At 37.2% G+C, this 25,261-nt stretch overlaps 1 protein-coding gene across 1 annotated transcript in view; it reads left to right on the plus strand.

Annotated features, from left to right (window-relative positions):
- Positions 1-25,261, plus strand: part of topbp1 (DNA topoisomerase II binding protein 1) — a 40,927-nt gene that overhangs the window by 5,954 nt on the left and 9,712 nt on the right. Inside the window, exons 5-22 of the mRNA XM_056450590.1 lie at positions 699-880; positions 1,701-1,894; positions 1,982-2,176; positions 7,494-7,657; positions 7,807-7,970; positions 11,390-11,640; positions 11,714-12,018; positions 13,618-13,790; positions 16,169-16,380; positions 16,493-16,815; positions 18,724-18,909; positions 18,986-19,101; positions 20,891-21,014; positions 22,136-22,300; positions 22,400-22,496; positions 22,610-22,805; positions 24,637-24,866; positions 25,144-25,261. The exon at positions 25,144-25,261 is cut by the window's right edge and continues 22 nt beyond it. Coding sequence (XP_056306565.1) covers positions 699-880; positions 1,701-1,894; positions 1,982-2,176; positions 7,494-7,657; positions 7,807-7,970; positions 11,390-11,640; positions 11,714-12,018; positions 13,618-13,790; positions 16,169-16,380; positions 16,493-16,815; positions 18,724-18,909; positions 18,986-19,101; positions 20,891-21,014; positions 22,136-22,300; positions 22,400-22,496; positions 22,610-22,805; positions 24,637-24,866; positions 25,144-25,261 — 3,395 coding nt within the window. The remainder of the gene's footprint in view (positions 1-698; positions 881-1,700; positions 1,895-1,981; positions 2,177-7,493; positions 7,658-7,806; positions 7,971-11,389; positions 11,641-11,713; positions 12,019-13,617; positions 13,791-16,168; positions 16,381-16,492; positions 16,816-18,723; positions 18,910-18,985; positions 19,102-20,890; positions 21,015-22,135; positions 22,301-22,399; positions 22,497-22,609; positions 22,806-24,636; positions 24,867-25,143) is intronic.

A 25,261-nucleotide genomic window follows, 5' to 3' on the forward strand; every position in this document is an offset into this window, starting at 1 on the left:
AGTAAAGTGAAATGGCTATAAACTCCAGCAAGATAAAGTCATTGTATGCAGAGGCATAGACCTTAATCTATAAAGTATAATTATGGAAATTGTTTATCTTAACTGAAAGCTACGCCGTGTTTCCTGGCCTCACATCGCGAAGCCCAGTCAGTCAGTCAGTCAGTCAGTCAGTCAGCATGTAACCTTAAAGGGTTAAACAAACAATGCACAGCACTACGATTACAGAAAATTTTGCGCTGTTATAATTCACTTACCTTTTAATATGTTTTGGTGTGATTATAACCCGCTATTAAAAAAACAACGACTGAATGTTTTGAATGAGAAGCTGTAACATTAATGTAGCTGTGGCGGGATTAAGTTTGATGTGGCGCCCTGCCATGGAAGAATGAAGGTAGCAGAAACCATGCAGGTCATTTGCCACTTTTTGCTAAAGTTTTACACTAATACCACAAATATGTAAATAATGACTGACACAGGTTTTAGGATTGCACTGTGTGAAATCTAAGAATCATTAAATTATTAACCGGTGTACTTTTAACCTAGGATTTTACCTAGGATTCTGTTCAAACTAGGTTTAGAATGACCCAGGCTAAATTTCAATCGTGAACAGCCCTGTAACATATACAGTAGAACTGGAATGCTGTTACATCTGCATGTGCAGTTATAACAAATTATCAGCTTTTATTTTGTTCTTGTAGAGTGAAGTGATGGATCTTATCCAGCTGATGGGTGGACGGGTCTACCGGGATCTCAACGTGTCTGTTACTCACCTTGTGGCAGGTGAAGTGGGGAGTAAAAAATATCTGGTGGCAGCAAGCCTTGGGAAGCCCATCCTGTTACCCAGCTGGGTGAAAGCATGCTGGGAAAAGTCTCAGGACAGGTAACTCTTTACAACATGATCATAATCTTGTCATTTATTTTGTGGTGTTGCAAAATGCATTGTTTACAGCAAACCTTTTTCATCATTTGGATGACCAATCTGCTGGCATAATCACGAATAACAGAATGGCGAAAAGGTGGCAAGCTTGAAAGTACAATGTTTGTATTTAGAATTTTATTGAGCAATATTTTATGAGGGGGGTTGGGGGGGGGGGGGGGGGGCTATTTATTCTCTAAACATTTATTTTCTATTTCTACATTCTTAATCAAACATTAGTCCAGAAGTGTCACCCATGAATGAGCACATTTTTTAATAGTACTCTTTAAAATGTAAAAAAAAAAAAAAAGAAATGGTCTTTTCCATGTGGTCAATATATATACAAAAGCTGTTAATTGATTTAATTAATGGAAAAGGCACTATATCGTTATCAGAATACAAGATGACGCATAATGATATGAGATTTTTCACTCCACCTTGCCACACCATTAGAGCAAGTTGGACAGTTCTTATTTTTTATTTAATTTATCTCTACTTTGATAATGACAAATAACAATGATCCAATCAAATTTTTATATACTGAGGATGTTTGACAGGTCTTAAAATGTCTTAAAATTCATTCATAATGGTCCGGAAATTCTTAAATTTGACTTGGGGAAAACCTTCAGAAACCCTGGTACTTAATGTGTAATGTTTCACTCAGATATACCATTCATCATAATAGGAGCGAAAAGACGATCACCTTTTTATGTTCATAACTTTGCACAAACCTTAATGTACAGTATGTCTAATAAATCCTTTAATTTCTTTTTCTCCTCTCAAGTGTTTTCCATCACTCTGAGCTGAATACAGAGGATTATCGGTGTCCAGTCCTAAAAGGCTGTACAGTGTGTGTGACGGGCCTCTCTACTGTTGAACGTAAAGAGGTTCAAAGGTTGTGTGATCAGAATGGAGCCACCTACACAGGGCAGCTCAAGATGAACGAGTGCACTCACCTCATTGTCAATGAACCCACTGGTGAACACATTCTCTTGACTCCATCACACTGTTTTAGGATACAGTTTTACTCTGTGCTTTATTTTAGTGCTGTGTGTTGCTTTTCAGGTCAGAAATATGAGTTTGCCCGTAAATGGAACGTATACTGTGTGTCCCTGCACTGGCTATTTGACAGCATAGAGAAGGGCTTCTGTCAGGATGAGAGCAGGTATGCCGTGGAGCGTGGAGATAAGAGAAAAACTGAGGATAAGTCTGGCAGACCAAATACTTCTACTCCTACAGGACACAGCAGGAGTAAAGAAGGTGAGGAGTCAAAAATTGGTCTTATGGTTTTGATTGAGTCACCATTTGTTTGCACTCCTACATTACTTTTCAATAAGCTTTCCTTTTTTTTAATTCTTTTTTTCTTCCTTGTCTTAGTCAAGATATTAAGAAGATATTAATAATGTTACAAAAGGCTTCTGTTTTAAAAACTGCTTTAAAACATCCTAAAAGTATCTTTCTTTCCCTTACTAGTACTTTATCGGTGCTAAATTATAAAAGACCTAAGTATCGATATGCGTTAACAGTTCTGGTATCAGTACTGGAGAATTATTGCTGAATAAACATTACTTAAAGTTGCATAATTTAACTGGCCAACCTTTTCTAATTTGCCATACTTGATATTCATCTCCTCGGTTGGCAATCTCACATGAGAAAGGCTCGTGTTTCCAGAGAGTGTGTCAAGTACAAAAGCCTTGACAGTTCTCGGCTGTGCGCACGTACTTGGCAGAGGCTCGCGCTAAGCGAACATGCATAGCTCGCGACACAGACTTGCATGCACACACAGCTTGAAAGCTTGCAGAGGGAACCAAATGGGTTGTATTTCCGGAGTGGACAGCAACAATGCCCGTTGCAACAAACGCAATAAGTTGTTTTCTTGAATAAGCGAAGTGAAAGTGTCTTTCAAAAGTGCATTAACTGCAATGAAAAGTTTTTGACTGCCTAGCTACTAACGGTAACGTTACATCATCCACATTGTTATGCCAGCAGTCAATCACCTAAATTAGTTTAACTTTAATAGTTAACACACACATTCGGTTACAAAGAAAAACAGTATTTTTTTTCTGCAGTAACCTAAATAAATCTTAAACAGCTGTATTTACAAATATAGCCTATGAATAGCCTAATAACAAACTATGCTTATTAAGAAATTATTTTAAAAAATGCTTATTTTTACATTGCAAGGTGCTCTAAAAGTTAACACCCAAAACACTGTTAACTCCTTTGTTCAATTCAATTCACCTTTATTTGTATAGCGCTTATACAATGTAGATTGTGTCAAAGCAGCTTCACATAAAAGGTCATAGTAAATAGGAACAGTGTAGTTCAGTTTGTAGTGTTTAAGTTCAGTTCAGTTTAGCGTGGTTAATAATCACTACTGAGAGTCCAAACACTGAAGAGCAGATCCAACGATGCGCAGCTCTATAGATCCCGAACCATGCAAGCTAGTGGCGACAGAAACCAGGCTCAGTTGGGCACGACCATTTTAATTTCTCCGCTGGCCAAACGTCTTGTGCAGAGCTGCAGTCTCAGTGGCGAAGGCTGGAAGCTGGCCTCAGCGAAGACTCGTCTGTCTCTGGAGCGTCACAGGAATCAGTCTCATGTTCTCCACTCCTCCATGACCACCACAGTAGCTGCTCAGGATACGGCCTGGTCCAGGATATGGAAACCTTGGGATCATCTCGTCATTGGTCTTGGATCGGATCAGTGACTCTGCATAGTCTGAGGGCCTCGGGAAGAGTATCCCCAGGTGGAAATGAAGAATAAAGAAAATAATTAGCGTAGCTGCTGTTCATAGTGTATATAAACAAGGTGCAGAAACCTGTGTGGAAGCCCGCTAAGTGGTGCACTGAGTGTATGCTTTACTAAACAGATAGGTCTTTAATCTAGTTTTGAATTGGGAGAGTGTGTTTGAGCCTCGGACGTTATCAGGAAGGCTATTCCAGAGTTTAGGAGCTATAAATGAGAAGGCTCGACCTCCTTTACTCGACTTTGCTATTCTAGGTACTACCAGAAGCCCTAAGTTTTGAGATCTTAAAGAGCGAGTTGGATTGTAGCGAGACTGAAGATTGGTTAGATAAACAGGAGCTAGATTATTTAAAGCTTTATATGTAAGAAGCAATATTTTAAATTCAATACGAAATTTAACAGGCAGCCAGTGTAAGGAGGATAAAATTGGGGTGATGTGATAAAATTTTCTAGACCTGGTAAGAACTCTGGCAGCTGCGTTTTGTACTAATTGAAGTTTGTTAATAGAGGATGCTGGGCAGCCAGCAAACAGTGCATTACAGTAGTCCAGCCTAGAAGTCATAAAAGCATGGACTAGCTTTTCTGCATCTGAGATGGATAGCATACTTCGTAACTTAGCGATATTTCTCAGATGAAAGAAAGCAGTTTTTGTGAAATGAGATATATGATTTTTAAAAGTGAAATTACTGTCTAATATGACACCCAGATCTTTTATAGTAGAGCTAACGCTAACTTTGTATCCCTCTAATTGTAGGTCGAGTTGTGAGATCTGCTGTGTACAGGATTTAGGCCCAATAAGTAATAATTACGTTTTGTCTGAGTTTAAGAGAAGATAATTGTTGGTCATCCAGTCTTTAACATCTTTAATACACTCAGTTAGCTTGGATAGTTTAGACGTCTCGCCAGGTTTAGTTGAAATATATAATTGAGTATCATCTGCATAGCAGTGAAAGCTGATCCCATGTCTTCTAATAATGTCTCCCAGGGGTAGCATGTATATTGTAAACAGCAAAGGGCCTAAAACTGATCCTTGAGACACCCCGTATTTTACTGGGCTGATTTGTGAAGGCTGTCCATTAATATTCACAAACTGGTAACGGTCAGCTAAGTATGACTTAAACCATTGTAGGGCCTGTCCCTGGACACCTGTAGACTTTAAGCGATTAATGAGGATACCGTGGTCAATGGTGTCAAATGCCGCACTAAGATCGAGTAGAACTAATAGCGAGATGCACCCTTGGTCAGCAGCTAAGAGTAAATCATTGGTTATTTTCACTAATGCAGTTTCTTTACTGTGATGAGCTCTGAAACCTGACTGAAACACTTCAAAAACATTGTTTGTTTGCAGAAAGGAGCATAATTAAGCAGAAACAACTTTTTCTAGTATTTTAGACATAAATGGAAGGTTTGAAATAGGCCTATAATTAGCTAAGTTGCTGGGGTCCAGTTGTGGTTTCTTAATAGGTTTAATAACAGCTAACTTGTAAGGATTTGGAACATGGCCTAAAGATAAAGAAGAGTTGATAACGTTAAGAAGAGGTTCTCCTATAACAGGTAGCAATTCTTTCAGTAACTTTGTTGGAATTGGGTCCAATATACACGTAGCTGGTTTAGAACTATTTATAATTTTGTCTAGCTCTTCCTGTTCTATGATTTTAAAGCACTGTAGGTTATTTTGATTCAGAGGCGTGTTTACTGGACCTGAAGTATAAGGCGGTGCAGAAAGTTTAATATCTCCTATTTTCTGTCTAAAGCCTTCTATTTTATCACTGAAAAAATTCATGAAGTCATCACTACTAATTTGCGGTGGAACATTTTGTTCCAAAGATGACCGATTATTTGTTAATTTAGCAATGGTGTTAAATAAGAATCTAGGATTGTTATGATTATTTTCTATCAGTTTGCGGAGGTGCTCAGCCCTGGCAGATTTTAAAGCCCTCCTATAGCTGGACATACTGTCTTTGTACGCAATTCTAAAGACTTCTAAATTAGTTTTTTTCCATTTACGTTCCAGGGCACGGGTTGCTGTTTTGAGAGCGCGGGTATGACTATTATACCATGGTGTAGTTTTATTCTCTCTAGTCTTTTTTAGTTTGATGGGTGCCACAGTATTTAAAGTGCTAGTAAGATGGCATCCATACTGCTGGTTACTACATCAAGGTCATTTGCGTTTGCGGGTGCATTTCGAAGTAGAGAAAGATCAGGTAGGTTATTTATAAATTCATCTTTGGTGGATGGAACAATAGTTCTACTAGGGCGATATATCGGAGCGGATCTGCTAATTTCAGGTAAACACAGCTTATATAGTAAGATGTAGTGGTCTGTAATATCACCACTTTGTGGTATAATGTCTACATCAATGACCTCAATTCCATAAGACAGAATTAGATCTAGTGTATGCTTTAGGCGATGGGTTGGACCAATAACATTTTGCTTTATCCCTATTGAATGTAGTAAGTCCATAAACGTGAGCCCTACTGTGTCGTTAGCGTCATCTATGTGGATGTTAAAGTCTCCTACAATTAGTATTTTATCAGTTTTAACTAGTAAGTCAGAGATAAAATCAGAAAACTCTTTTAGAAAATTGACATAGGGTCCTAGGGGTCTATATATGGTGATTAGAGCGAGAGATAACATAATGTTATGCTTCCAAACACTATGCAAAAACCTAAGCGCTAATACTTCAAAGGAGCTAAACACAAGTCCGTTTCTCTGATTAACTTTAAGAATATCACTAAAGATTGATGCAACTCCACCACCACGACCAGTTTGTGAATGCGTTAATAAAAAATCATAAACATTATCTCATTTAACTGCATTTTGCAACTCAAAGAGGGTATTTTCAACTGCAGGGAGCACAATAAACCAAGAATGATCCCAACATCTGCCAGTAAAGTCAAACATGTTGATTTTTCTTCATTTTCCTTCAAACCATTGTACAGTCTTTTACAGGAAATTTTTTTTTATGTTTTACAATTATTGGTTTAGTTTTATTTGACATTAAAAACTTAATAACAAAACAAAGTGCTGTTAATTCTGTTCAATTTATTTATTTATTTATTTTTCATAAAATAAAAAAAAACACTACAAAAAGTACAGATACGAGAACTGTTAAAGTACCGAACCAATAAGTGGTATCAATAAAAGTAGTAATACCGTTAAAACCTTAACGATACCCATCCCTACTCACTAGAATCACTTTAAAAATGAGTGTATTCAAATAAAAAGTTTTTTTTAAATTTGAAACATTGTCGCACAGTTTTTTTCCTTATTACTGCAATTTTAGTCCAATAAGTACAGTCTTGTGTGCATAAGAGACTTCAGAAGCAAGAACAAACTGAACTGAACTAAAACACTAAAAACTGAACTACACTGTTCCAATTTACTATGACCTTTTATGTGAAGCTGCTTTGACACAGTCTACATTGTAAAAGCGCTATACAAATAAAGGTGAATTGAATTGAATTCAGAAGCATAAAAAAATGAACAACCTCAAACTTTGAAATAGTAGTGTTCATGTAGACCAGAGGTGCACAAACTCGGTCCTAGAGGGCTGGTGTCCTGCAAATTTTAGTTCCAAATTGCCTCAACAAACCTGCCAGGACATTTCTAGCAAGCCTAGTAGGAGCTTGATTACAAGGAGATTAACTATGCAGGACACCAGCCCTCCATGAGCGAGTTTGGGGACCCCTGATGTAAACAATACTGAAACTTGAAAAAAGTCAAACTTGAAAAAAAATCACCTGAATAAATAGGGTATTACTTGTTCTAATTTCATTGTTTTAGCTATAGATTTAATCGTTTCATTAATGGTCATGTTTTGATGCAGATGGTCCCTCGCTATTGGGATTGAGTCATATCTCCAACATCAGCCTTAATGTCAATGAAACGGCCCTCACTACAGCAGGAATCAGCCACATAGAGATGCCTGATCCAGTCGACTCATTTGACATCACCGTCTGTCGAGTTGATGACTTGCTGGACGGCTGTAAGGTGAGAATAACTCTACGCAGACATGGTATGTTTATATTATAGTCAGACGTTTGGTACAGTGTTTAGATTAAAATGATGTCTCGATATAACTGAAAATTAGCAGTTTCACCTCCACTGAACTGAATCCACATCCTCTTTTCTTCCTGTAGTTGTATCTGTGTGGCCTGTCAGGAAAGAAACTGGAGAAATTGAGGCGAATGGTGAACACTGCCGGAGGTCTGCGCTTTAACCAGCCCACCCAAGAACTTACACATATAGTAATGGGAGAAGCAGACCAGGGAATCAAAGCCTTCCTTGACAACGCAACTCACAGGTCAATAAAAATCTGTTGTCTTTAAATGAATTGGTATACAGGTTTTGACAACTTTACAAACTGAAACCTCCAGGGCAGCATATTCACAAATCATCTTAAGACTAAAAGTAGCTCCTAACTTGAGCCCTGCTCACACTGTGAGATTTCAGCCACGGTTTTGTCATCTGAGGCAAATTTGGGAAATCCTAAAAGATTCCTGAAATCCTAGGCTAAAATCAGTGACCATTGATCATTGGTTTGACATGTTCACAGACAGCTGTTGGCAGCTGTTCACTGACAGCCCATTGCGATCAGATTTTTCATCTGATGAAGTTCTGGCAGTGTCAGAAGATTTCAGACACTTTCCTGCAGTGTGACAATAGCTGCAATGAGCATCAATCCAAGAACCAATAGGAGCTCTGAATTTGATGATGCAATCCATGCAATAATTCAAACGACTGCGGGGAAATGTCAAAACAGTTTTTTTCTTCCTGGTTTTATTATTGAGACACGCGTGTGCAAAATTGCCGCTACAGATAGTTTACGTTTGCTGTGAGGAACTTTTTAGAACACGGGATAGTGAAAGTGTCACAGGTGGATGACGTCAAACTCCAGGGGCATTTTCTTCTGTGTTTAGCGCGTCTTCATTGTCATTCAGTCTGACTTTATGACAGCTGAGATCTTACAGTGTGACATGGGAGCCATGTTTGTGCAGTCTGACATGCTACAGTCGTTTGGGATTATAAAAAAAATCACACAGTGTGAGCCAGACTTTAGGCCGATTTGGGAGAAAATCCTAGATTTTACTCTTAAACATTTGTTCTAAGAGTATTTCACAAAGTCTTTTAGAACTAAAATTTTCTCTAAATCAGTGATACATTAGGAGTAGTTAAAAAGACTCCTAATTAGGGGTGTAACAGATCACGGTTGATTCGTACGTATCACAACCCAGGGTTTGGAACACGCGTGGCCTGTGCATTAACACATTTTTTTTACTTTAAGATCAATCCTAAATTTGTAACGATCACAGAGAAATCGCCTCGCGCGTCTTTCAAATCACATGTATGAAAGCATTTAGGCTTTCCTGTGAAATATAATGATGACGGAAAACGTTGTGATAGGTTATTCGGGATGTTGTGGGTTTTATTAAAGGTTTTCTGTCTCTACTTGTTTATCCTGCTTTAATGCATTCAGTGTAAACTGCACAATTAGTCATTAAAAGATCGGGATCTTAACAAATACGCAACATATATTATAAATTATGGTGATTTGCATATGTTTATTAATCCTTCCAATCGTTGCATTTAAATCTGTGTTTGAAAAACACAAAAAATCAAGAAAGTGATTGAGATTCGTAAATTTGTGATTTAAAAAACCATTATGTGATCCGAACCGTGAGATTTGTCATCTGTTACACCACTACTTCTAATCCACTAAGACCTAACCACAAACTATCCTAAAATGACTTTTGTCGACAATCTGCAAGGGTTGCGTTTTTTTTTTTTTTTTGAGAAATGTGATGTTGATCATGTACGAGTCTCGTTCAAACATCCCAAGGTATCACAACAAAACTTATTGAGCCATCACAAAGTGGCTGTCGTCATGATTTGTGTTTGAATCCCAAAGACGGGAACTAATCAGAGGGCTAATGAGCTCAGACAGGGAATTCTGCATTGCATTTTTCTACATAGATAACAAGACTAGACCACATTTGTTTTCTAAATAAGGTGGCTCATTTAAAAGTGCACATTTCAGGCTTTATGCAGCCTCTTGTATACTATTAAAAGTTTCCCCCCTCCTATTCATTTATTTTATTTTCCACTGCTAAGAAAACCTTGTCAGAGTGGCCTCTCCATTCTAGACGTGTTCTGTTCATGTTTATATTTTTAATATTTGTGGCTATGAAGTTCAATAAGAATCCACTAGTGAATTGCAGCTTTGAATTGCTTTTTTTAAAGAAAGCTTTGTGTTTTCAGTCTGGGTGTAAAATAGATCTGGATCTGAAATAGTTTTTTCTTGTCTTTTCCTCCTGATTTGGTGGGCAGAGCAGTTGGGCACTTGGTTACCAGGTGTCCATTTTGAAAGTCATTTTTAAAATAAATGCGTACAGAAACCAGTATCATCCTCAAATTTGAATCACAACATGGGCATAAATACATCTTTATATTTTGGTGTTTTTAAACCATAACCATTTAATGAACATCCATTTTTTTATTAAGTGAATCTATTAAGCATAAGTAATGTTTATCTATATTTAACCATATTTTACCATATTGCTATACAATTTTTGGGTCATTTAACTCTTAAGTAACAAATATTCAAGTGTCTAGTTTAAAACAAGACCACATTTATGAAAATAGACCCCAGGGTTCAAAAGCTACATAAATTTTTATTTGGGCTTTGCGTTTTTTAGAAAATGTACCAAAAATTATTTGGCTATTTAGTAAAACTCTTAGATGTAAAATGCAATATTTTATGAATATAGGCCAAAGTTAATGTGTTAAAGAAATCATTTATTGCTGAATATGAATGTACATATCATTCAAATGAACCCTTCCTATCTTTTTAAGCTTTGGGTGTTATATCTAAATAGCTATAGATGTATAGCACATCAATTATAGGTGCTTTTCGTTTTACAGCGGCAAATATTAAGTATTGTTTACCCACAGTAGCCCCTTTCACACAGTGATACTGGTAAATATCCTGAAAACTTTCGGAACGACTTTACTCGTGTATTAAAAAAATGCTGTTCACACAGGCAAGGACGTTATGGAATTTTCCTGGAAAAGACCGTTCACACATCCATTTCAAAATACTGGTAAATTCTGACATCATTAACCAGAAATGACCTCTAAACGGTTGCGCTTGTATTTGTAAACATTTGACTGCATTACAAACTCTGTGGATGGATGGGTATTGTGAACAACTTCAATGAAAACATATAGAGGAACACTTTCACATGTTGAAATGTACATAATATGTGTGCATTCTGGCAAATTACCGGTAATGTTACAAATTCTCTTTCCGGAAAATTGCCAGAACGAATTTACCAGTATTTTCAAAAAGGGCCTGTTCACACATACAGTCTGTATGTGTGAAAGGGGCTAGAATGGAATGATGCTTCAGCTTGTATTATAAATTGAAACTGATTGGTACTAGTCCACAGGGTTTGGATTGCTTTTTTACCACAATTTAACAACCTCAGTGTTTGTTTTCAGTCAGGCTTAATCCAGCTCATTCAGGCAGCCTCAAGTTGATTGTTTTTGTGCCGATCCAATTGGCACTGTTATGTGAATTTATGATTAAACTAAAAGAAAAGCTCTAAAACACACAATCCAAAAAAGTCTTGTGTGAAAACACTTCAAATTGGTGTCCTAGGCCAAAATAAGGTGCAGTTTAAACAAATCCAATGTGGTTCTCAGACATGTTCTTCTCCTCAGACCTCATATAGTGACCGTGCAGTGGCTTCTAGACAGTTTTTCCCGTGGTTCCTTGCTCCCTGAGGATGGCTACTTCCACCAGTCTTTCTTGCCCCCAGCCCTAGCCGCTGTTGATATACCTGCACTTCACAAAGCTGCCCCTCGTGCCTCCAGACCCTCTGTAGCTCCCCCTCCTGCCCCTAGTCCAGCCCGACAGTCCAGAGCAGAGGAAGACCTGCTCTCCCAGTACATGGGGAACGACCAGACTGTGGGTGAGTTGATAAATCTTTCATCCATTTACTTCTGTTCATCTCGTCCGCTCATCTCTGCCTGTCTTTCCTGCAGTGGAACTGCCTCAGGACACTGACGATACCAGCAGGAGGCATGGCGTTTTACTTCCAGAACCTCTGGTTGAAGGGAAGGACTCCACTTTGGCTGAAGCCTCAGAGGGTGGCCTTTTTTCAGGGAAGCGCTTCATTTTGGTTGGTTTCGGAGCTGAGGCTGAAGCCCAGCTGTCAGAGCTAGTCATGGAAAACGCTGGGAAGATTTTGGTTGGCCGATCGAGAGCTGTGGCGCATTATGCTATCGTGCCGCTGCTGGGCTGTGACGTGGAGGCAACAGTAGATGAGGTTGCCACAGATACCTGGCTGGTAAGCATGACATGATTTGGATACATGTTTTAATCTGAACATGTCTATACAGAAAATATTATTGTTTCTGTTAAGGTAATCTTGTTTTGCTGATTAGGGTAATATTTTGATAAAACTGTATATCGGGGTTCTCAGAGTCTCAAATTTGATCCAAATTTGAATTTTCATTGTCAAAAGTCTGGAAAAATTGGTTCCAACAAAACTGGATTTTAATAAGCATGCACTTTGAACCTTTATTTGACCACAAGAGTTTGACCATTTGTGTTTCAGCAAATGGAATGATTTTTGGTTACAAGTCTTATTTTGACACATTTTAGAAAATGCTTTGAAAATTTTCAAAAACTCAACAATACAGTCTGGGCCAGTGTTTCTCAACCACGTTCCTGGAAGAGCACCAGCTCTGCATATTTACCATGTCTCCTGAACCAAACACAACTGATTCAGATCATCAACTCATTAGCAGAGACTGAAAGACCTGTAATGGGTCTGACAAACAAAGGAGACATCCAAAACATGCAGTGTTGGTGATCCTCCACAAACATGATTGAGAAACACTGCTCTGGGAAGATTTAAAAGCCTTTTGTTATGTTTGTGGCTGTTTTTGCCCCATTGATTTCCATTATAACAAAATTCTTGGATTGCAAAGCCATGACACCATATAATCATGCATTCTTCATTGTTGGTGGTTTTCCCTGTTGGGAAGAGGTAAAAATTGTAATTTTTACTGTTGATCATAAGTTGCAGTGAAAAAAAAGCTTTGTTTCTGGCAAAATTGTCTAGCAAATCTTTATATGTTATTTGGAGTTATTTGGAGTAAAGTGTGTGTGTGTGAGAGATCTGAGAAAATCAAAATAAGCAGATTTCAGATTTTTCCTAATTATTTTCTCTTGAGATTACATCAAACCATACCTGTTAACCCTCCTGTTTTTCCACAGCATTTTCCTGTATTTTACCATTCTTTCTCACTATCAGCCCGTAAAAGGGTATTTCCCTGTATTTCTCCTGGATTTTTAATCTTTCTATGAAGGATGGCAGTAAACATTAAAGAGCCGATCCTCCCTATACGCGAACCACACTGCCGAACCACCAGGGGTCTCCCCTTGCTCTTAAATGTAAATTTGTTCTGTGCTTTCATTTTATTTAGGCATGAAAACACTTTGAAATAAATATATAAATGGTGGGATTACCTTCCTTTCCATTACAGGCACCGTTGCCCCTCCTATGCAATCCTCAAAACAGTCAGTTCATGTAGCTGTGTGTGACCCTTATTTTCACATCCCAATGTTGAAAAGTATGCGACAAACACCGAATAAAAATGGACGCTTCATTGGACCTTCAAAAAACTAACCACACTACAAATTTAACACAGGTTGTCCGTAATTCGTAAATCCACAAATAGTTCTCTTGAATTATGAAATAGAGATGGGTCTGGATTTAATTCTCTCTGTGTCCAGAATGAGAAAACCGTGCCATATATCCTGATTAAAAGTTTAAGCTATTAATCACTACAGTAACATTTGATAATTGCTAACGTCTTGTACAGACATGTTTTTGTGAGGCTTATTTATTACTACTAACCCATGATTGTGTGTGTTCAAGGCCATGTGTGTGGAGCAGCAGTGTGTGTTGCCACTTGCCTCTCATCCTCTGTTCACTCCAGTGGCAGTGAGAGAAGGCTTCTCTCCTCTTAAAGACTGTGTGCTGTCAGTCAGTCAGTTCACTGGAGCTGAGAGAGATTCACTCATTCAGCTCGCCAAACACCTGGGAGCGAGGTGAGACCTTCTATTTTTTGCCCTCATCTAGGCAGTTTTCAGTTCTTGAAGGTTTAAAGCGGAAATGAAGCACTCAGTCAAGTTTACATTATTTTGTACATTGGATTCTACTTTAATAAAAATATATTAAACAAACTTGATTAATGTAACCTTTACAAGAAAACGGCATGTTTTACTTGTTTAGGTTGGTTTCGTTCCCTCAGCTGAACAGATAGAGTGGATGTAAAGGACTAAACACAGAAAGTGTAAAGCCTAATTTAACCCAATGTGTGAAGTTGTGGACGTGGAGCTGCTGCAAACAAAAGCATCAGATGTGTGTTTAATATAAAAATATACATATTTATTCTATTTTTCTTTTTTTCCCTTTGTAATTACCGATTGTTTGATGCACTTTGGTCCACTCTCTGTATTACGCTGCCTGACTGCCTGTCTGGGTTTCAACCATGGTAGTAATGAACTGAACATGGAGACTGAACAGCCTAATTGAACCCAATGCATGAAGTTATGGACGTGCATTGCAGAGCTGGTGCAAATACAAGCATTTAGGCAGAGGAATGCACCGTCTCTGAAAGCTTGCGACATCATCTGGCACTTTCATTGAGTACATACATGGACACCAGTGCTCCGATTTTAATATGATTAAGACATTACTCTGATTAAGAGTCTAGACTACCATGTACCATGATTTTTTTTTATTACCTTAAAGGACCACAGACACCTGCGTCGCGAAATGCAGAGGTTTTTTCTTTCTATTCAACGTTCGGTATCAAATTCCATTAAAAGAGCACTCTTCCACCAGTCCTTACTTAATGCTCACATCAAATACTTGTTTGTAATGAGGGCATCAATGAAATGTTCCTGAATGAAAGTGAAAAGGATTACATTAATCAAGTTTGTTATATATATTTCCATTAAAGTGGAAATCAATTTACAAATGAGGTAAACTTGATTGAGTGCTTCATTTCCTCTTTAAGCTAACAAGCAGCTGCATTGTAAAACAGACATGCTCAGTAATGAAGTCTACAATTCATCAATTAAACCGCTAGCTTGGATGAGGTCCCATTAGATGAGGTTTATAAATGTAGCATGAATAAAATAACAAAAAGTGATGCATTTATTACAATATTTATCTTTTTTAGTAATTCACATAGGGCTGTACATTGGTTAGGTTAGTTCAGGTCCGTTAAAGGGCACCTATGATGAAAATCAACTGTTTGGACAGAACTGTGTGTAGGTATGGTGTCTCCAGTCATATTGGAGTGATATAAACCCAACAGTCTCTTTTTTTAATTTTTTTATTTCCTGACGTTAAAATAGGAATAATTCTGAGGCCCACCACAACGTGACGTAGGAGTGGGCTTTTTCCCGGCAACCGAATTGATTGACAGGCGCCATGTTTATATAATAACATGTATACACATGTCCACAGAGCATTTTTTTTTTTTGTTATAACTCTGTAATGTTTACCGGCTATTACCAACATGGCCGCATGGTGTCAGTAAACGCTTATGTGTGTGTGTACTGCAAACGGTATTTGTGTGAGACTCATCATTTCAGAAAGGCTTGAATAAACTCCACCACAAATTCATGAAAAACTTACTTGGTATTTTTGACTAATAAGCTGTATTTCAGCTTTATCCAAGTCTGCCACTGACTGCTGTTTATCTGATATAATGCATGTTGAGAAACAAACCCATACGTTAGAGCGGTGGGCAGGGAGAAGCAGTTAATTTGCTTTTACAGCCACAGGCTACAAAAACAGCTACGCTGAACTCGTGTTTAGTGAAATTCACCAAAATGAACAGATTCTGAAGGCTATAATAGATTATCTGATGGGCATTTTGAGCTGAAACTTTACAGACACATTCTAGAGACACCAAAGGCTTATCTTGCATCTTGTAAAAGGGGTAAAATAGGTGCCCTTTAAATAGTAAAAGAGTTTTTTTATTACAACTTTTGTATTGAATAATGTATTAGTAAATGACAAATTTAACATTACCTAGGATTAATAAATATTTGGAAGTATTTTTTTTTGGAAGTTAACTAATGTTATCAGTTTTTTCCAGGCAGATTTTTAGAAGCAAACTTACAAAGCAGACTATTAAAGCAAGATATAGATATAAAGCAGGCTTTATTTTTTTATAAAAAGGTTATGACTTAAAAGTTATTATTTGAATTATTAGTTATTTAATGCTAAAAATGTCCAATTAGTAATAAAATTACAATTTTGCATTTGATAAAAGATATGAGAATTTGGTTTGTTTTGTCCTGGAGTTCCTTTGAACTGCAATTTATAATTCTAACCAGAAATTATGTATTGCTAACCAAATTTAAACTGAATACTTTCTCTCTTCTCTCCCCTGCACATCTTTCTGCAGTGTCCAGGATTACTTTGTGCGGACTGCTAATCAAAGGAAGGGAATGCTGGCCAGCACACATTTGGTTCTCCAGACACCTGAGGGCACCAAGTACCAGGCAGCTCAGAAGTGGGGTCTGCCTGCAGTCACAATTCGCTGGGTTTTAGAATCTGCTAGAACAGGGAAACGTGCAGATGAGGGCCAATACCTGGTTGACTTGCCACCTTCTCCAGGTTAGACAGAAGTAAAGTTATTATATCAAATGCTATTTTTCAAATTGGTGGTCTCTGATTAATTAAATAGAACATTACAAGCTTCAAATATCAAGTCCTCCATTTCTTACAGAGAGAACAGAAGACAGTTTTGTTGGAGCGTCTCAAAAAGATCCTCCACCACTGCGCCTACATCAGCGCTCACCAGAGCTCCCCTTACTGGGCCCACAAAATAGTGATGCCATCACCCCTCTGGACACAGCTCGCTTTCAGAGTCGCACTGTCCGCTCAGCGGTCAGGAAGCTAAAACAGGGAGAGGAGGAGCAGGCCGAGGTGGCCACCCCAGGACAGGAGGATTCCAAAGGAGCACAGCAGAAAGACTCATCTCTCCATCTAGATACTCCCTCTCGCTTTCTAAGCAGAGACAAACTCTTCGGGCCATCATTTAACACAAAGGTGATCTAGAATTGGAAAGGAATTTACAGAAAGCATGTTTTGTTTAGGGTTAAAAGTATTGTATACCATGAGGATGATAAGTCCTCATGGTTAGTTAGATTCTCAGAAACGACATTCAAAATCAATAGCTATGTTTCCATTCACCTATTTTTATGCGCATTTTGCATATGCGAAAAAAAAAAAAAACAGTTGATAGAAATGCCAAGATGTGCAAACATTTTGAAAATCCAGTATGCGCATTGTCATGTGATTTTGTTATAAGAGATCATGTGATGATAAAAATGTGTGTGAAGGGAATAACATATATTATTATTATTATTATGGACAAACATAAATATTATTAATTACCTCCAGAATTATTACGAGCATCTGTGCTTTGCATCTCACACCTTCAAACGTCACCACGCATTCATTTTTATTAAATAAAGAAAATATCCACGCAGCTTCTCCTACCATAGCAAATTCCATTTTTACTTTTGATATTTGGCACCAGTTAATCAGAAAGTGACTATTTTGTTCTCTTTGACTCATTGGATGGAAACGCTGCTTTATTTGCATGTCTTATATGCGATATTCCTGTTTTTGGCATAAATTTAATTTGCATCTTTGGATGGAAACATAGCTAATGTCAGGTCTGTATTTATAAACTTAAAAGGGACCTATTATATCCCGTTTTACAAGATGTAAAATAAGTGGCTGATGTCGCTACAGTGTGTGAGGGACGTTGAAATACCCCATAAATAATGTTTTATAACACTTTGAAACTGCCCGTTTTAGGCTTTGATGCAACTTGTGCTATTTTGGTGGCTTTTGCTTTACATTTAAATGGTATTGTGTTCTTTTCAAAAGAGGACGGAGCTAAAATCGCCTATGTGTCAGCATAATGGCAGATTCAAAACAGGAGTAAGGCCCAATCCCAATTACTTTTTTTTTTTTTTTTTTTTATCCCTACCCCCTCCTATTGGCCATTGAAACTGAGTGTAAAGGGAAAGGGCTTCAAATTTACCCCTAAGAAATGGGACACCACTACAACACCCGTACACATCATCATATGCCATTGTGAGCTCTTCATATGAGATTGATCATATGAGTCCTGCTGTAGTTATTCCAGTTGTATTATTTGTTTGGTATTTATCTTCAGGAAATCAGCAATGGCAATGATATCATGTTATCATAACAATATATTGTGGTGATAAACTCATAACTGTACCATGTATTTACACAGTGGCTGTATTCATCCATTTAAAGATAAGAAAACAACATTAACATTATACCAGACACCATAAAAAGGTCATTCCCAGCCACTAGACTTTTCTGACAGGGTATTCGAGTGCCATTGAGTGTCCGATGTGAAAGTATGTTTGTGGGACTACTATACAAGAGTTATCATTATGGATTATAGATAGTGAAACTTAGTGTTATTATTCATTTATTTTTTAAAGCATGACCATAAAACACGAACACTATTATAAATGTATTAAAGCATGCTTGTTTGTGTAAAAAATTTTTTAATAATGCCAAAAAATAAGTGTCTCCTAAAACTCATCGTTTCTAATGCTTCTTAGTCACTGACATATTCCTCAGCAGGTAGCTGCTTCTCACTCGGGGCTGTCTATGCTAATGAGCAAGAGATTGTCACTAATGGGTGGGGCTTTCCCCCTCTGATGTCATGTACAAATGGAGATTTCCGCATAATTGGTCCCCTTTAAAAAAGCTCTATACTGAAACTATAAAGCATTCTACATGCTAGAAGGTTAGCCAATGCTAGTAATGCTTTTTCACATAAATTAGAAAGAAACTGCTGTTCTAATCCTGCCTGTGTTATTGTAGAGGTCAAAAAGGAGTGCAAATGATTCAGATAAAACTAAAGTACAAGTTTTATAATATTGTTATATATCTGTGTTTCAGGATGTGTTTGACCATTTACAGACTCCTGGTAATATATCCCAGCAAGGTCAAGGGGCGGAGACTCCTTTGTCAGATGTCATCGAGAGGAACCTTAAAGCTGCCGTTGCTAACAGCAACCGCAGTCACGTCACAAACCTCGCAGCCATGACTGCCAGTCCACAACTGGGGAAAGAGCCTGAACCTGAGGTACATACACACTCACACATACACTCATTACTCCTGTCTGAATGCAGAAATTTACAGGTGTGTCTGTGTTGTGCAGGTGGAGCAGAAGGCCGCAGCTCCTCTTAGTGGGGTGGTGGTGTGTGTGAGCAAGAAATTAAGCAAGAAACAGAGTGAACTCAATGCAGTGGCCGCTTCTCTTGGTGCAGAGTTTAGGTAAACACCAAATCTCTGTATACGAATGTCAGTAATTAAATAGAAAATTACATTAAAATAAGAAGCCTCCTTCACCATAAAACACATTTGTTAGAAAGTGACAAGGATGGTTTACCAAGATTACTTTGTTTGAAGTTTTTAAAAATCAACGTCCAGGTAGAATTTAAAGTTACTCATTAAATATCAATGTGAAAAACAGGGTTGGGTACTGAAAACTATGTAACAGGTATGCACCGGGCCGAATTTGCATATGAATTTCGGTTCCACTGGTGCTGCGACAAGGACGCAAGCATCATCAAGGGGTGCATCAAAGGCACACATAGGTATGCATTGTGTCACAACATCTCTAAACATTTAATTTTAAACAACTTTGAAGCGGACACCGGCAGTGATGTTAGGGGTTTGTTCTTGCTGCTTAGAGAACACACACACCTAGGCAAGGTGCACAGTACAGCACATCCGGTGAGCAACTACCTTCAGATTTATCAACACGCATGATCGCGTTCATAAAATTTGCTTAAACAAAGCGTTCTGAAGTACAGCTATATTTTACAAGCAATGATTTTGACACAGCAACGTGAAGCAGATGCTTTACAAAAGTTGTGTGCATGTAAGTGGGGGGACACGTCAAACTTAATGAATCATTTGAGGGCACATGGATTCAACTTAAAAGGCAGAGCAATGCAATCTTTAACAGCTTGTGACATCATCTGGCACTTTCACTGACTACCTTTATATGGACACCATTACTCTGACTATGTGAACAGCGAAAAATGTATTTATTTGATCATTTTTTTTGTTTACCTTAAAGGACCACAGAGACCCACGTCACGAAATGTGGAGGTTTTTTCTTTAGCATGCGGTATCATATTCCATTAAAACAACACCAGTGCTTACTTTATATTCTCATTCAATATCTGTTTGTCATGGGGCATGAACAATATGTTGCTGAATGAAAGTGAAACTGCTAATAATAGTGTGAAACACTCGAAATTGCATGAAACTTCAGAGAAAATGTGGGTAACCTGGTGACGCAATGACGTTAATTATTTTATGTACTATAACATGTAAAACGGGATCATAAAAGGAACATTCAAAAAGCAACTCATGTAAACACCTTAATTATATTATTGTCTTATTCAGATTTAGGCAAATAATCAGATAAATGTCCATGTAAACAGTCACATGTCCCAACCCTAAAAAAAAAAGGTGTTCCCTGATTTTGATGACAGCCTTTCCACAGGTTAGTAGTAATCTAATGTAATGTTAGTAGTAATCTTAAATTTATGCTTATAAGCAAGTGATCAAAATAAATATATTAATTCAATTCAAATATATAAAATATTGTGTATAAATAAAATAATGTATACTTTAAACTTTAATGATATTGTTCAAGAGTTTTATTTAATTTTTTTGTCAAATAAAATCTTTTATATGATTTTTCCAGAGTCATCCACCATATTTTTGTGGCTCAAAAGTATCAGTTCAGGCACTGATTTGGCACCGGTATTGTTTTTTAAAGTATCTATAGCACTGGTATCGAAATAATCCCAAACAATACCCAACCCTAGTGAAAAAACTATATCTACTGTTAAATTTTAAGTGTTTTTATCGTCTTTTATTCATGTATAAAATTATTGTTACTATTATGTAATATGTTCTTATTTTAAAAAGTCATAAGTTACTGATGTGGCAATAAATAAACTACATTTCATATTGTAGCTAAGATGCTGTTATTATGTGTTTTAGGATAATGTGATGAGGTCTAATGTCATGTCCTCTGTTTCAGATGGTCTTGTGACGACTCGGTCACTCATTACATCTACCAGGGTAAAGTGGGAGACAACAGTAAAGAATACAGAGCTGTCAAAGAGAGAAGACTCTATATAGTTTCACAACACTGGCTACAGGCTGTAAGTACATGAAGTTACTTGATGATATGTACATTAAGCATTCATTAGCGTTTAAAAAAAACTTAAAGCATTGCCTCATTATTAATTTGCCGCATTGCCTCATACATAAATAATTTCCGTTACTTATTCCCAGGGTCGTTTTATATCGAAGTTGATATTTAGCCGTTCCATGTTCCAGGTGCATCAACAAAGCATTGAGCAAAGGCTGTGAATACTTATGTACATGTGATTTTAGTTTTTTATTTTTAATTTGCAACAATTTCATAAAATCTTTGTCATTATGGGGAATTGCGTGTAGAATTTTGAGGAAATCAATTTAACCCGTTTTGGAATAAGGCTGTAACATAAAAAAATGTGGAAAAAGTGAAGCGCTATGAATACTTTCCGGATGCACTGTATATATTATTGTCTTCCATCACGTGCAGCGCGACCCATGAGTGAGTTGGAGAAAATAAAAGCACAGAAGCTCTAAGGTAAAATCAGAAACTCAAGACATAATCTTTAAACTGATCACTTCTAATAAAATGTTGACAGGTTTGTTATATAAGAATTATCGCGTAGATTGATTTAAGGTAGCCTGCTATTTTTATTTGACTGAGAAAAAAAAGACATGATTGGAAAAAGTAGTCTATGCTGGTTTAAAAGGATTCAGTCAGTGTTTTCAGTTTATAATTTACGTTTGTAATTGAAGTGAAAAATATTTAGTTCAGGCATTTATTTTATTCTTTTTAGTTGGTTTATTCTTTTTTTTTATATGCTGTTGGTAACACTGCAGGTGCGTGAAGTTCTGTTGTTAATATGTTCGCATGTTAAAATAAATCAGTATTTTAAAATGCAATATTTAATGTGTGAGACACAAAATAGACACGTCAATTAATTTTTTTAAATTAAACAACAATTTAATATTAATCTGACCAGTTAATGGTTAATATACGTTTAACAAGTGTCCGTTGTCTGTTTGCAAAATTAATATATATATAATATATAATAAGATATAATAAATGTGCTATATAAATAAACTTGCCTTGCCTAATAATGGACATTTAAAATTTAAAATAAATAATTTAACAGTAGTGCAAAGTTAGGGAATTCATCACGTTCACTCACTATTCTTTTTTCAGTGTGCAGATGAGCAGAAGCATGTGTCGGAGTCGCTTTACCCTTTTACATTCAACCCCAAAATGAGCCTCACTATGAGTCAGATGGCAGATTCCACTCAGAGATCACCTCCTTCTGCTACCCCCCGCACCAGACTGAGAACTTTTGCTGAGAATGAGGAGACCAGGGTGACCATTCATAACTGCACTACCACACTCTTCAATCCCAGTATATCAAGTTTTTAATAAAGATTGTAACTTGTATGTATTTATTTTTTATTTTTAAAGTTGGGCCCTGATGATGACATTACAGACATCTCAACTCCTAAGCAAGGCAGTTTGGGAGAGCCTGAGAAAGATCAAACCATCAGCACAGAGAAGAAAAGCAAGTCATCTTTAAAGACATGTCTTTGATTTGTTTATTTTACATCTCTCTCTCTGACTGATCTAAAGTCAATTGACTCTTCCTTTAATTTTCTTATGTTTTGCCTCCCTCAGATCTCACAGAAACACTGGAGATGAGAGAGAGTCTTCAAAGGCAGCTTCAGGAGATCATGTCTGCCACTAAACTGACCAGCGGTCGTCGAGGTTCCTCGCGGTTGGCAAGAACAGGTCCAGGGGGGCTGGATTCTCCCCACACCCCTGACAGCCTGGGACGAATAACCAGACGCAGCCGAAATTTAGAGGCCATACGGTATAAAAACAATTCTACACAGAATACTCTGTTTGATCATCTCAAAGCTTTTACCACCTGAGAGAATACATTACATTTTTCCGTTGCTTACTAGAGAATTTAGACAGACAATGATTTTGATGATTTCTGTTAATGTGCAGCAGATGCAAGGTCTTAAGACTTCAAAAAGTGTTTTCAATTTTTCAAAACTACATTTTAGGCCTTAAAAAGTCTTAGGACGATCTAGGCGCATAGAGCAAAAGCATTAAGGTTGTGTCCAAATCCACTTTTGCTATTTTAAGGATGGAAAAATACGCTCTGCACATCGACACATGCTCTAACATGATTGTGCTTATTCTCTTAATGAATACTGGGTGTGTGTTTTAAGCACAGCGTGCATTAAATCAATCAGAGTCTTATCTTCTATTCCCTTTAAGAGTCAGTTGCGTTGCGCCATGGCACATTTGCTATTTACAATGGCAGTCTTTGTAAGAGGAAAAACTGAATGCTTCACTAGCGAGAAAACAGTTAAACAAACCTTCTTCTTCAGCGAGAGGATGAAGAATTAGCCTCCTCCATTCAGCCTCTTTACTTTCTCTTTACTTTTTTACTTTACTCCTTTACTTTCGTGGAAAAGGAATACAGTGTTGTATGCATTGCACTGAAGACATTCATTAGCATACATGTTTAATTTTGTTTGTTAAGGGCAAAGATTTGTTTCAAAACTATTTCCAAAATCAGCTCTAATTTCAGATTCAAAAAACTGAGTTATATCCAAATACGCATCCTATTCTTATGCCCCCTATGGTCATGCATACGCCTATAAAACCGGTGGACGACAGGTGGACAAATTTAAACTTTTTTTCAATTAAAACAAATATAATTTTGCATGTAATCAATAATACTGCTTATAATAATAACATTATACAAATGCTAATTGTCATGAATAAACCTTAAAAAAAGCCCCCTGACATGAAGGCATGGAGGTAATTTGTTTTATATTTATGTAGAAAACTATTTTTGTAACATTTTAATCCTTTACTTTTTTCATATGTAAAGATATTTGTGTATTGCTGTACATCCTGTGTGTATTAAACAATGTGTAAGCGTTTTGGACCTACATAGACGCATAACTAATGTGCTCTGCACTGGATGTTAGACCAGCTTTCAGTTGGTCAGTGGCGCAGTCTATTTTAGTTCCTCAAAATAGCAACACGCCAACAATGTGCCTTAACACACCTCCTCTTTTGACCGGAACACCCATGAGTCCACAAAGTGGCACAAATGAATTTGCTCTTTAAAGAACATGGTGCAAAACATGAAAATTAGGGTTGCACTGGTCTGAGAATAGCAATAAATCGCACCAAATAAGTCTTTCCCCATATTGTATCGGGTTTTTGATAGGGCCCTTAAATTCATTCAGATGTTGTGTTGTAGATCTTAAATAATTTTTTAACTGGTCTTAATTTACCTTTGTCCATGTAAAGCTAACCAATCAGGCTAACACCGATCCCACCACCAACAATACATCTCAAATAAACGTGTAACAAAAGTCAAATTTATTACACTAATTTTTAAGTATGTTTTTTTATAAGTATGTATAGAACTAGAGTTTGTTTGTTTTGATACATTATTTAAAATATGTGGCTCAGAAATAGCTGAATTCAATTAATGGATTTTTACAATTGCTAATCTTTTCCACTGGCAATTAGAAAAAATCGTTAACGTAATCTGAATTGTCCTTCATAATGGTCTTGAAATATTACAAATCGTAAATTTGACTTCTGTGAAATCTGCAGAAACCCTGTGGTTATCATTAGACTTGAATGTTGAAAGACTGTGTGTTTGGCAGGATGTCACGTCAGGTGTCTGTGGATCTGAACACAGAGCCGTCCCAGAGTGAGCAGATCGTTTGGGATGACCCCACAGCACGAGAAGAAAGAGCTAAACTGGCTGATAACTTGCAGTGGCCTGGCAGCCCCTCTCAGCACTCTGAACCTCTGACGCTCGTCCCACCGCCACACTCTGACCACACAGCCAATGGCAGAGACTCCATGACTGACTCTGAACTGGTGGAAATGGGTATGAGAAACCAATTTAAATAAGTTTCATACTTGGGGCTCTATTTTAAGTCTAGAGCGCATGGTGCAAAAGCATGAAGGGCGTGTCCGAATCCACGTTTGCTATTTTAAGGATGGAAAAATTTGCCATTTATAGTGATGATTATCAATATCGAATTATGAACTACTGAATAATGAAATAGGATTGCAATTTATTATTTTAAATACATTTTTTTTAATATGTAAAGAATTCTAAGTATATGTATATGTTGTTATACAATTTTTCTGACCCTTTCCAGCTGCATTTGAAGTTATTGATGCGCAGCTAAAGCCAAAGGGGACCTCATCTCGAGTCGACACACTACACAACCCTAAAACACCTGAAGCACCTAGTATTGCTTTCCCCGTCTCTAAGAC

This window comes from Danio aesculapii, chromosome 24, assembly GCF_903798145.1.
Source record: "Danio aesculapii chromosome 24, fDanAes4.1, whole genome shotgun sequence".
Lineage (NCBI taxonomy): Eukaryota > Metazoa > Chordata > Actinopteri > Cypriniformes > Danionidae > Danio > Danio aesculapii.